Source organism: Choloepus didactylus, chromosome 13 (assembly GCF_015220235.1).
Source record: "Choloepus didactylus isolate mChoDid1 chromosome 13, mChoDid1.pri, whole genome shotgun sequence".
Classification (NCBI taxonomy): Eukaryota; Metazoa; Chordata; class Mammalia; order Pilosa; family Megalonychidae; genus Choloepus; species Choloepus didactylus.
Genome location: NC_051319.1, coordinates 95,461,761 through 95,474,991, shown reverse-complemented (window position 1 = coordinate 95,474,991; position 13,231 = coordinate 95,461,761). Strand labels below are relative to the sequence as shown.

The 13,231-nt window shown below is 37.2% G+C and overlaps 1 protein-coding gene across 1 annotated transcript; it reads left to right on the top strand.

Moving 5' to 3' along the window:
- Positions 1 to 286: 286 nt before the first annotated feature.
- ZNF300 (zinc finger protein 300) lies at positions 287 to 11,588 on the top strand. Its single transcript, XM_037801322.1, is given in 8 exon segments — positions 287 to 657; positions 1,396 to 1,522; positions 2,116 to 2,235; positions 7,380 to 7,506; positions 7,749 to 7,844; positions 8,933 to 9,717; positions 9,719 to 11,393; positions 11,521 to 11,588. Coding segments are annotated over 5 exon segments (1,788 nt in total). The 5' UTR covers positions 287 to 657; positions 1,396 to 1,522; positions 2,116 to 2,220; the 3' UTR covers positions 10,484 to 11,393; positions 11,521 to 11,588.
- Positions 11,589 to 13,231: the final 1,643 nt, after the last annotated feature.

The window sequence follows — 13,231 nt, the reverse complement described above, 5'->3', positions numbered from 1 at the left end:
TTCTTCCGCCCCCCCCCCCTCCCAATCTCAGTACATTTACCCCTCTTCATTAAGATGGAATCTCCTAGGAGTGGACTGTACCACTCCACGTCTTCAACCCCCAGCAAGCAGACTCTCCGGCAACGGTGCTGTACCATCTGCAAATACTCTTCCCTTTTACCAAGTAGTATTGTACCATTCCAAATTCTTCGTCTTTCACCAAATGCAGTCTTTCAGTAAAGGACGGCTCTCACTCCCACCCCATATCCCCATAAATATCTCTCTGTAAAAGTTTGCAATTTACTTGTTTGTATACTAACACTCCCTTCCGTCATCTTCACCTTCGCTTGATCTCTTGTACCGGAAAGAATCTGATTCTTCCGCTTGTACGGAATTGACCGGACTCTCCAAATGGCGGCTCCCATAGAGAAACCACCCGTGCGTAGGAGCAGCCATATTGTCTCCAGAACAAAGCCGTTGAATGACGCGAAATGAGCAAAAACGACCGTTACCAAACGGCGCAGGCTCGAGGCAGCCCCGCGTTTTGTTCGCCGACAGGAAGCCGGTGAGTTCACTAACGTGGAGGTAACAGCCGTCCGGGTTTAAGCTGAAATGGACGTTTCTGGACCTGATAATGAAGCCGCGGGTGAGAAGGAGGAGATGTGTGGTGAGTGATGGGTGAGTCTGTGGAATTGGTAATGGGGACTGGGGACCTTAGGATCGAGGATCAGTGATCGGAGGCTTATGAAATTACTGGTGAGGGAAGTCTGTGGGATTAGTTTTGGGTTTATTTAGAGATCACGGATGGAGTAAGCTATATAATTAGTAATTGGGGAATGACAAGTCAGTAATGGGGTGTCTTTGGACTCAGCGGTGGGGATTACTGGGGTCAGTGATTTGGGGGGTTCTTTGAGAGATCAGTGACTGGGCTGTCGTGTGCTAGTGATTTAATAGAAAGTTGTGATTATGTGATTGCTGGACATGAAGATTCAGAGATTTGGAGGTGCCGAAATAGGGCCAGGGCGTGATGGTGGTCAGCCCCGATTTATTGGCCACGGAGAGACGAGTGGAGGTGGCTGGGAGAACTGGTGGGCCTTAGATAGATTAAAATTTCCAAAGGTTAATAGGTAACCATTGACTTCTTAAAGGGTAAGCCCCTTCTCAGGTCTGTTCTCAATCCACCCCTGCCCCCAAGTCGCCTCCTTAATCTCATGCCCCACAAAGAAATGAACGTCATTTTAAAACAAGACCTAATAAATTTAAAAGCATAGGATAATTAAGAAAAGCGTGGTTTTGGCCTAGCCTCTTTCTAAGTTTATTGAAATGATTTTGTATTTTATTCAAGAAACATTTTTTGAGCACCTGCTGAATGTCCAGAGATGAATTTAACTGTTGCTCTTGATTGTTTCCTTCCAGGGGTGCTTTGATAAAGCCTGGGTCACTGCATATGAAATATTTTCCCAGTCATGGGAGCCCCCACTTCCTCTGAACGAGTTCAGCCCTGTTTGCACAACCCATTATGGAACTGAGAAGAATTTATTAGGTAAGTACCTTCCTGCATTTTGGTGTATTCTTTTATCAGTGGTTCCAGCCTGTCACCATTTTTGTATGCAGACAACTGAACTGTTGAAAATCAGCAATAAACATTTAAACAAAAAACATCTTAAAATCGCCTTTTTAGTCCATGAATATTGATTTGGCAGGAGAGTGCTGAGTTGGGGGAAAGTATGAGAGGTCTTAGGTGATTATTGGAATTCAGCTGTTGGTTTTCTCTGGGGTAAATGGGAATGTATTCATGTTTTTCAGTTGGTCATTCCCATTCTTCTTGCCAGGAAACTGTTACATTTGCAATTAAATATTGTGTGTGTGTGATTATTTGCCTTATGATAAAGTTCTGTAAGTGGAATTGCTGGTTCAAAGGGGGAACAATATGTTGTTAGTAATCATTAGGAAACATATTTACATCCGTCTAATTAAAAACTTACAAGTTCCATGTAATCGTATTATAGACACAAGAGGACTAAAGGTTGATGTCTCTTTCACATGGTGCTTGCTGACCCTTCTGTATTGCTCAAATGACCTTCTCCCACATGGTAGCCCTGCATCCACCTGACTTCTGGTGGTGATTATTTCTAGATTGGTGAATGTGAAAGCCGTAATCTGGATCTAGTTGTGAAAACTTCATTCTGGTCACCAGTGTTGCTTTTTAAGGTAGCTGCTATTTTGCAGGAGAAGCCAAAAATGACCAAGTCTCAGGTGAGTTGCTTTGTTAATTTTTTATTCCTCCCTTGGTTTTTCATACAATCAAATGGAATAGTGCAGATAGATTAAAATTAGGATTAGGGGGAAAAGGTAATCCTGTTTTAGGATAAAGATCAAAACCTGAAGTTGCTAGGTAATATGTAGATAATCTGGCCTGAAACCATTTTACACATTTTTCTGATTTTCCTAGCAGACATCATCAGTTGCATGATTGGATTCTCCATAAGAAAAAGCAGATCAGTTTCCCACTGGAAGAAAATATTTCTTGCTCTGTAGGACTGAAAGAAATTTCCGTTTTTGGGTCTTCCTATACATAGTAGCATGTACAGTTCTCACCAACACTCCTGAAGTAAATGCAACAGATTTCTTTTAGCTTTGTCTTAAAATATCTTTTAGAGGGAAGCTACCATAATATCAGAGACAAACTCTTTGAACATTATAGGGGCTGGCAAACTATATTGCCCGTTTTAATTTTTTAGGCTACTCCAGCAAATACCATGAAATGGGTTGGCATAAACAATAGGAATTCATAAGCTTACAGTTTTGAGGCTGTGAAAATGTCCAAATCAAGGCATCATCAGGGTGATGCTTTCTTCCTGAAGACTGGCTGCCAGTGATCCTTGGCTCCTCTGCCACATAGCAAGGCACATAGCAGCGTCTCCTGGTCTCTTCCTTCTGTTCTGGGTTCTGTTTCAGCTTCTTGCTTCCTGTGGCTTTCTCTCTTTCTCTGTATTCATTCCATTTATAAAGGATTCCGGTAATAGCATTAAGACCCATCCTGAATAAGGTGGGTCATTCCTTGGCCAAAGTAGCCTCATCAAAAGGTCCTATTTACAATCGGTTTACACCCACAGGAATGGGTTAAATGTAAGAACATGATTTTCTGGGGTACATACAGCTTCAAACCACTACATGGTCCATGGACCAAATACGGTTTCCCAATTGTTTTTATAAGCCAAGTTTTATTAGAACACAGTCATGCCATTTGTTTCTGTATTATCTATGGATATTTTCATGCTATAATGGCGGAGTTAAGTAATTATAATAGAGACTAAATGGCCTCTGCCAGTCTTACTTTAGAGTAACTGAGGCTTCCTATGGTCCATTTTAATTAGGGATAAAATGTATATAACATAGAAAGATAAGCATACTTTTAATGGACTTCCAAAATAAATATTTCTCTCAAAAGACAGTTATGGCAGGTTCCCTAAGACCATGCTCAGGGTGAGTGATTTTCTAGAAGGATTCACAGGACTCAGAAAAGCTGTTACAATCCTGGTGGCAGTATTTTTGTTTGTTTGTTTGTTTACAGCCAAAGAATATAGTTTAAAACAGCAAGGGGAAAAGCCACATAGAGTAGTCTAGGAGAAACCAGGAGCAAGCTTCCAGTTGTCCTTTCCCAGTGGAGTCTCACAGACAGCACTTAAATCTAGAACAATGTGCTGTAACATATGCAACGTGTTGCCAACCAGGGAGGCTTACCTGAGCCTTGGTGTTCAGGGTTTCTATTGGGGATCAGTCAAGTAGGTATAAAATATTTGCATGACTGACCTTAGCTACTCTGTCTCCAGCTGCTCCAGAATTCAAACTCATAAAGCATGGCCCAGGGTCCCAGGTAAACAACAACAGGTGTTTACTATAAATCACATTGTTAGCCTAAAGGATCTGGCATGGCACAGGCCCTAGGTATACAAAGACACTCTTCTCAGGCAGGATATTCCAAGAGCTCAGAGGTTATCTCCCAGGTGCCAGTCAAGGTCCAGTCCTATTGAAGACAGTCCTTTCTTTGGCATGTGCAGGGTTCAAGCACTCCAGGCTTGCTGAATTAACCCTTTACTCCACAGCAGTTCTTAAGTTATTATTTTCTGGCAGAGTTTTGAAGAGTAGGAATCCCTGATGCTCCAGATCCTTGCCTGTGGCTTCAGAGTTTGTAGGATCACTCTCCAACTCAAGGCCAGTTCCTTCTCTGCTCTCCATTTTTTAAAGTCCATTATTTTTTTCTCCCTGCCAAATTTATCTATACATGGTATAAACATTTAAAACAACGTAAAAAGATAAAAATTAAAACCAAAGTGGCCTTTTAACTTAAACCCCCCCCCATCTGGGATAATCAGTGTTAATCATTTGTTTCTAATCTTCCACATCTTTTTCAATATGAGTATAACTCAGATTAAGTGTATTTATGTGAAAGTGCAAATGTGTGAGAGTATCTCTTATTTTCTTGTGTTTTTCTTTTGGAAAAATAATGTTACAGAGTAAATATTTTGTTCTGCAACTTGATTTTTTTTAACTTCACTAGTAATTGACTAATATAAACATTTTTGGATACTATTTGAATATCTTCCCATGTTAGTTCATAAAATTCTCCTTTATTAACTTAACAGATACATGCTATTTCCTTGGGATCAGGCTACCTGGAATTTTTTCCCCATGTGTAAAATGGAGATTGTAATCCCCATAGAGTGTTGTGAGGATTAAATAAATTAAAATTACACTTAGAACCATGATTAGGTCATAATTTGTACTGTGTTTAAGTATTAGTTGTTCTGATTACATCTTCACCATTGTCATTGTCAAATCTGGAAAACAACTTTTACATTAGGAGTCCTTACGTATATTTTATAACAGAGTTTAACAATTGAGTTCTTTTACAAAAATAGGTTCTTTTTCTTCTTGAATGTCACAGCTTTTGAACACTTCAAATTGGCTAGTCTGAATTGAGATGTGCTCTAAGTATAAAGTGCTTACTAGAATTTGAAGATTTAGTACCAAGAACCTCATTAATAAGTTTTTAAAGATTGATTACATGTTGGAGTGATAATATTTTGGATATATTGGGATAAATGTCTATAGTTAAAAATATTTTTTTGAGTGTGGCTTTTAGAAAATTTAAAATTACCTACCTGACTAGCTTCATATTTCTGTTGGACAATGCTGCTTTAGAGGATGAAAAAGTTACCTGCATGCTGATTGAAGACTTTTTATTAGCCCAGTAAATCTGACTACCATGACTAACTGATTAATGCCTGTTCCTTTAGGAACATACTGTCCAGTGCTGAATTCATCATATACACTCTCCTTCCCTCCTCTGTCCAATACTACTCTCCTTCCATTCACCTCTAATCACTCAAGCTGTGAAATTGTTTTTATATAACAAAAGTACAATTTCCCACTGATTATGCATTATATTTTTACATATGAATATTAACAAAATTTAATGCATACTGAGTATATTGAAGTATCTGAGTATCAGTAATTAAAGCAAAATCAGAATGTCGGAATTATAACATCTATTCACCTATCAAAATGGATTTCCTCTATATTCCACATTTGTTACCTTTCTCATTTACTGTTCTTCTGATTAAATGACTATAATTGACTAATGCACAAAACTTTTTAACTAAACATGAATTTCAATTTCCCTTATTCTCTATGATCTTCATTCATTTTCAGCAAACAGTTTTTGAATACCCAATGTACATCATATGCACTGGCTAGCTATGGAACATCTCAGGAAGATTTAGGCATGGTTCTTTTCTGCCAGAACTGCAGAGAAAAATGGGGGTAAATAAATGTGAAAACCAATATAGACATAGGTAGGCTGTATAATAGACATGAGAGCTAAGTACTGTTAGAACAGAGAGGAGGGAGCAACTGTCTCTATAAGGAAGTTAGGCGCAGGCTTACAAGATTATTGAACCTTGGGTCATGAAGGAGTAAGGTGAGGAGGGGAAATAGCATTTGCAAAAGTAGAATGGACAATGATTTTAGGAAGGATGAGAATTTGAGGAAAACAAAAGTAGAGGATAGTTTATGGAAACTTTGACTGTGTGACATTGAAGAGATAAAATATAAAGGATCTTGTTTACAGTATCAAGGAGGCAGTTTAGAGTGTGGTGAAGAACCCAGGCTATAAAGTCAGTATACCTGCTTTTAAATTTGAGAGTTAATCACATATTCATTTACCATCTGGGAAGTAATAGTGGTTACTTGACCACTGTAATCCTCAGTTTTTTTACATGTAAAATGGGAAAATTAATAGGGTTGTTAGGATGAAATGCTTGGCAGCGTGATTGGAGTGAATATGGAACTTGGTGTGGGATGAGAGAAAGCTTGAGATTGAGATGACTAAAATGAAACTGATTTTGTATGCAACAGAAGAACCAAAGGTGGTTTTTAAGCAGGGGGATGTTGATATTTGAAACAATATTTTATTTGTTTTAATTCTGAAAGCAATATTTGATAATAATGGAATATTTAGGGGAAAACCCAGAAACATTATTTAAAATAATACAAATCACTCAAATTCCACTAGTAGATGACAACTATAGCAAATATAATGGTGACATAATTAAAATAGTCAGTTTCCCCCCCCCCAAGAAATACTTTATGGCTCTTCACTTACCCAAGTTCTTTATTTTAATGCCTCCTCAGTAATTTGTTGTGGTTTATTTCATGAATTTTTCCTGCACATTTCCTATTAAGTTTATTCCTTGGTATTTTTATTTTTGTTGTTATTTTGATTATTTCATTATATTTTGCTATTGCTTACATATAAAAGCTATGAGATTTGGGGGAAGCTAAGGGTTTTTTTTCCTGTAAAATGAGGGGATTAGACTAATGATCTTGAAGACTGACATTGTATGATTCTCTAAATACGGCTTTTCTCTTTTTTTTTATGTCGTACTTTAAAAGGCCTTTTCCATGCTAATTATCAGTAAAAATTCTCCTATGTTTTGTTTATTACTATTATTATGTGTGGTATTTTTTAGAAGTTAAATTTTTGCTCCATCCAGAATTTATTGTTTTCCAAGGAGTAAGGAATGGCTTCAATATTATTCTTTTCCTATCAACTGTCCAGCTGTTTCAATACTTTATGTTGAATAATCCATCTTCATTTCAGTTACTTGAATGCTGCCTTTATCATTTATTAAATTCCCATTTGTATTTAGGTAGGTCTCTTTAAGGTTTACTTCTTCTGTTGCCCTGATCTAATTGGTTCTTCTTGTTAAAGACAGGATTTTACATTGTTTCTCCCCAAAACTGTGATGTAAATTAGGTGTAATTATAGTTTTGCATACTATAATAGAAATGATGAGAATGATTGCTTCAGATTGAATAGGAATGTACTGTTACAGGGGTTAGTGTCATTCAAGGATGTGGCTGTGGATTTCACCCAGGAGGAGTGGCAACAACTGGACCCTGCTCAGAGGACCCTGTATAGAGATGTGATGTTGGAGAACTATAGCCACCTGGTCTCAATGGGTAAGGATGGCTTCCTTGCATAACTAGAGTTGTCCATTCAAGTGCCTTTCCCTTATTAGTTGCTGTGGTTAGGCACTTTCCTGATACATATAATGGCGTTTGTGCCCTTCTTCCCTCCCCAAATGGAGTTCATTCCTTTTCTGAGGGCCAACTAGATTGCTTCATGTGGACTTCCTAAAGCTGCACCTCCTCTTTTCCCTTCAATGCCGTCAATGCCAATTCCTCTGATTTCCATTTTATAGGGTATCCAATTTCCAAACCAGATGTCATCTCCAAGTTGGAACAAGGAGAAGATCCATGGATCTTAAAGAAAGACATATCAGATTGGATCTATCCAGGTGAAAAGCAGGCAGATGGGAGACAAGGGAAATGAAATAATCAGTTTGTTTGTTTTGTTTTTTTAATTGATTGGTACCTGTGGCTTATGTTTCTACCCATATTGAAATCTCTTATTCTTCTTTGCTCCTGTGCTGAGCATTTAGTAGGCATTCAATAAGTAGTTAATTAAATAATTGTGAACCTTTCAGAGAAAGAAATTTCTTAATGATCTTCTCAACATCATATCTTTAATGTCTTTTATGAAAGGGAATTAAAGACTTAGAAGACAAATGCCTTCTAAGAACATAGGTTGCATTTTAGAAAATAAGACACAGATATAAGGGTTACAAAATTAAATGTCCAATATAGTTATTATTTTACAAGTTCAGTGAAAATCAGAGTCTAAAGAGGTGGCAGAGCAGCCCTGGAAGTTATATTCATTACTGATTAAGCTGAATAGGGAGAGTGAAGGCAAGCTGTGTGGAGGAGAGAGTATATGTACAGAACTTTGCTGTAAGAATAGACATGGGTTTTTTTGGAGAACTTTGCTCGTTTTACTTTATGTGTATAGAAAGTATTTATTAGGAGATAGTAGTATTCAAGCTTGGGTTCCTGGTGTGAGGCTAGGTATTGAATCCTTTAGCTGGACCTTGGATTTTTCTGTTTTTTTTGTTAGTTGTTAATTAGGAAAGTAGACTGAGAAGAGTAAAAGTATTTTGAGTACAGAAGTGACCTTGTTTCTTTGGATAGTGGTGGCAGGATTACAGCAAATGGTTTATAAGATAAATGAATTCAAAAGGTGAAAAAAGTTTCTATTCAGGAGTAGGGGAAATGGGAAGATCCCAGAAGAATAAGTCAATATTGGAGTGATAAGAACCCAGACACTTTTCTGTCTCCTTCAGGTCTAGTTTTTACCTATTTCTCTTTAACATTCTTGTCTATCTATTTATATGATCATCCTACATGCCATATTATCTTCCAAAATGGCCTGTCTTTATTGCTGTTTTCTGAGTTCATTGACAACTTTGGATCATTCATTTATTCCTCTTGTTCTGTGCTCTGTTAACTGATCTTTATGACTGTTTGATTTTATCTTTCCTTCTTTTAGACAGGAAGAGTAACCTTGACAACCCCCAACCATGTATCTTGGGGAGTATCTCCTTCCATAATAAGATATTGAAAGGAGTCACAAAGGATGGTTCATTGTACTCCATTTTAAAAGTCTGTCAAAGTGATGGCCAGCTGCAGAGATATCAAGAAAACCAGGACAAACTTTTCAGGCAAGTCACAATAATTAACAACAAAACAGTGACTGAGGAGTCAGGCGATAAATATAATGCATTTGGAAGAATATTTCAAGAATGCATAGACTCAGATACTTCAAAAGAAAGACGCCATAAATGTGATGCATTTGAAAAGATCTTGAAACTTAATATGGATCTACCTGGTTATAATAAAAGCAATTCAAGAAAAAATCCTGATGAGAGTGTTGGGTGTGAAAAATCATCTAGCTACAGTGTGTCCAATTCCAAACTTGAGAAAATTCACAATGGAGTAATGCCCTCTGAAGATAATCAGTGTGGAAACATTCTTAGCAATAAACAATCTCATATTCAGTATGAGAAAGTCAGAACTAGGGAGAAAAACTGTGTATGTATTACATGTGGAAAAGCCTTTGCTAAGAAGTCACAGCTCATTGTACATCAAAGAATTCATACTGGAGAGAAACCATTTGATTGTGGCGCATGTGGAAAAGCCTTTAGTGAAAAGTTTCACCTCATTGTACATCAGAGAATTCATACTGGGGAGAAACCTTATGAATGTTCTGAATGTAGAAAAGCCTTCTCTCAGAAGTCATCCCTCATTATACACCAGAGAGTACATACCGGGGAAAAAACCATATGAATGTAGTGAATGTGGGAAAGCCTTTTCCCAGAAATCACCTCTCATTATACATCAGAGAATTCACACTGGAGAGAAGCCTTATGAATGCAGAGAGTGTGGGAAGGCCTTTTCCCAGAAGTCACAGCTTATTATACATCATAGAGCTCATACTGGAGAGAAACCATTTGAATGCACTGAATGTGGGAAAGCCTTTTGTGAGAAGTCCCACCTCATTATACATCAAAGAATTCACACTGGGGAGAAACCTTACAAATGTGCTCAATGTGAGGAAGCCTTCAGCAGGAAGACAGAACTCATTACGCATCAGTTAGTTCATACTGGGGAGAAGCCCTATGACTGTACTGAATGTGGGAAGACCTTCTCCCGGAAGTCGCAGCTCATCATACATCAAAGAACACATACTGGAGAGAAACCTTACAAATGCAGTGAGTGTGGAAAAGCCTTCTGTCAGAAGTCACATCTCATTGGACATCAGAGAGTTCACACAGGAGAGAAGCCTTATATATGTACTGAATGTGGGAAAGCCTTCTCACAGAAGTCCCATCTCCCAGGACATCAGCGAATTCACACAGGAGAGAAACCTTACATATGTGGTGAATGTGGAAAGGCCTTTTCCCAGAAGTCAGATCTTGTTTTACATCAGAGAATTCATACTGGGGAAAAACCCTATCGATGTGGTGTATGTGAGAAAGCCTTCATCCAGAAATCACAACTCACTGTACACCAGAGAATTCATTCAGTACAGAAACTGTAAGAATGAACTGGACATAGAAAAGCCTTCAGTATTAGCTCAAGCCTTAATAAATAATAGAAACTGATAATTTGATGAGTTTGGGGGGAGAAAATAAGTTGATAAAATTTTATAAGAGCAGTCATGTTTCTACTGTGGTGATACTGAACTTTTTTTCAGCAAAAATGGTAGACTATACTTAATTGTAAAAAATTAACTATATTTACCATGGCATGTCAAGCTTTTAAAATTATGAATTGAATGCCAGTACTACAGTTGAACAAATTATATATACAAAATATTGTCAACCTACATATTCCTGATTCTACCATATAAGAATCAGATATGGTGAAATTGCTAATATTAGAGTAGCAAAATCATGACCATACAATAATTCCCTATAAAGGATATGAAGACATTTTGAATTAAAAAAAAATCAATTCTTAGGAGCTGCATTCTAGGAAGGGTTCTTGAGCCTAGTCCCTAAAGGTACATGTAAAAATCTTGTAAAAAGATGGAAAGATGGGTTAATTGGATTCAATAAAGGACCTTTATGTGTTTTCCCATCTCAAGCATATAAGTTCTTTGGAAGGACTCAGAAGTTGAAATTGATGCTTGACCAAGTCTCCCCTTTACTGGGAACTACTGGGACCTTGATGTAGTGGAAAGATTTTTGGTACTGAAGCAAGATGGTCTTGGGTTTTAATCATTGTTCAACTACTAACAGATTGTGTTACTTTAGTAGCCTACTTCACTCATTTGGATATTTTTTCTAGTCTGTTAATAAAAATACAATGTAGAACACGTTTTTAGTATTAGTCTTTTTATCTTTCCTCTTTAGCCCCCTACAACATCTGAACTTGCTTTGCACTCCAGATATTCTGCTTTTGATTGCCCACCCCTGTGACTAGTCCATTTTACTTCCTTGGCCTTGGTGAGCTTTTTCTTTCTATTTTAATGTTAATGTTAATTCTGGTTTGTTTCTTTTCATTTATTTTATTTTACATGCTTATATAATTTGTGGTGATTGCATGTAAAGACCGTGCCTAATATCTCTTCAGCTCCTGCCTGCCCCCTGCCCTGCACCTCCAGTTGTTTTTCCTGAGAACCAAGGATGCCTGCAGAGGAAAATCTTGGGGTGAGAAGTTATACCTGCCATAGATTTGAGGACTTAATGTCCCTAAAATGTCTCTTACTCTTCTGCCTGTTTGTTTCCCTGTTCCTTCATGAGCAGCTTCAAATGTGCTCCCCTACTAGAGGTGCCCTGTAGGAGAGCACACCTGAGTTGAGGGATTCTCTGTGGGTAAACATGATGTCTGTACATAGTTCCTCCTTGATTCCTGCCCACGTGATACCCTTCCTGCATGGCTAAACTGTCTACTTTGAAAAGTCAGGTCACCTCTATGTGAGAACTTCTGCATGGGAAAGGGCATACCTGACAGCAGTGTGGGAACCTGCATGAGAAAATTTTTGATATCACCGGGAACAATGAACTGAAAACACTGACATCGAATGTACTTGGCCTTTCAGACCTGGGAAAGAAAGCCTAGAGATATCTCTTTCATGGGTTGAGCTACTCTGAGGGTTCCTGATGAAAGAGGGCCCAGCCCTAGGAAGGCATGAGAAGGACAAGGGATCATATAGAGAACACAGATTTTGTGATGAGGGTATTCTGTGTAGACACAGCTATGGAAGTTTTGTCAGTGTAACAAAGATTCATAGTTCCTACCTTATAGCCCTCCCTTTATGTCTTTCTATGGTCGCAGTTCCAGGGAAACGTGATATGATAATGTGTTTATGTAAAAAATCCATTTCAAACTTTGTATTACTAGTTTAATACTTCATCACTTATATTCAGCATTTTACTAGAGGAGATAGCCAGTGCATTGAGGGGAGGAAAAAAAAAAAGCAGACATAAGAATTAGAAAGGAAAAAGTAAAATGTAATTTTCAGATAATATAATTGTATATAAAGAAAAAATTATACTGATTATGTGTTAGAAATAAAGTTCATTCACTTTATACAGTTTTAATATTTAAAAAATAAACTAATTCTACACACCAACACAGCATGAAAATTTAAAGATACCGTTTACATTAGTATTTGAAAATATAAAATATAAAAATAAATTTGTTGACAAAATACAATACCTCTACATAGAAAATTATAAAACATTATTGAGAAAGATAAACACTGGAACAAATAGATATTCCAAGTTCATTGACTGGAAGACTCAGTACTTTAAGGATATCATTTTGCTCCAAAATGATTTACACGTTGTTGGAAAAAAGAAAGAAACTGAAATCCAAAAGGAGCAAGCCAATTCATAAATACAGAGTTAGCCGATTTTATTATTGAGGAAAAAAAATTACCCTGTTGCATGAATATAGCCAGCAACTGCTTATAAAGTTGTAATGTATTTTCAGCTCTGTTTATATGAAATTAAAGCTAAAGTTGTTACACATCATCCTACTTTTAGTAAACAGCAGATATTCAGTTTATGTCGGTAGTTACACTGAGCTTACTCTGACATCTTTTCCCATAATTCTTTATCAGGCTTACTCTGATGCTCTGTTCTTCATAATCCTTTGTCTGTACTTCCTATGGTTGGTCCTGATAGTGTATCTAGCACATATGATTAGTCATATCCTTCAACATTTCTGATAAAATTAGATTTAAGTTCAGTTTCCTACAGTTTCCAGTATTCCTTATGAAGATCCCAAAAAGCTTTTGAAATCTTAAAATTTGATTCTAAAATGTATATATAGAAAT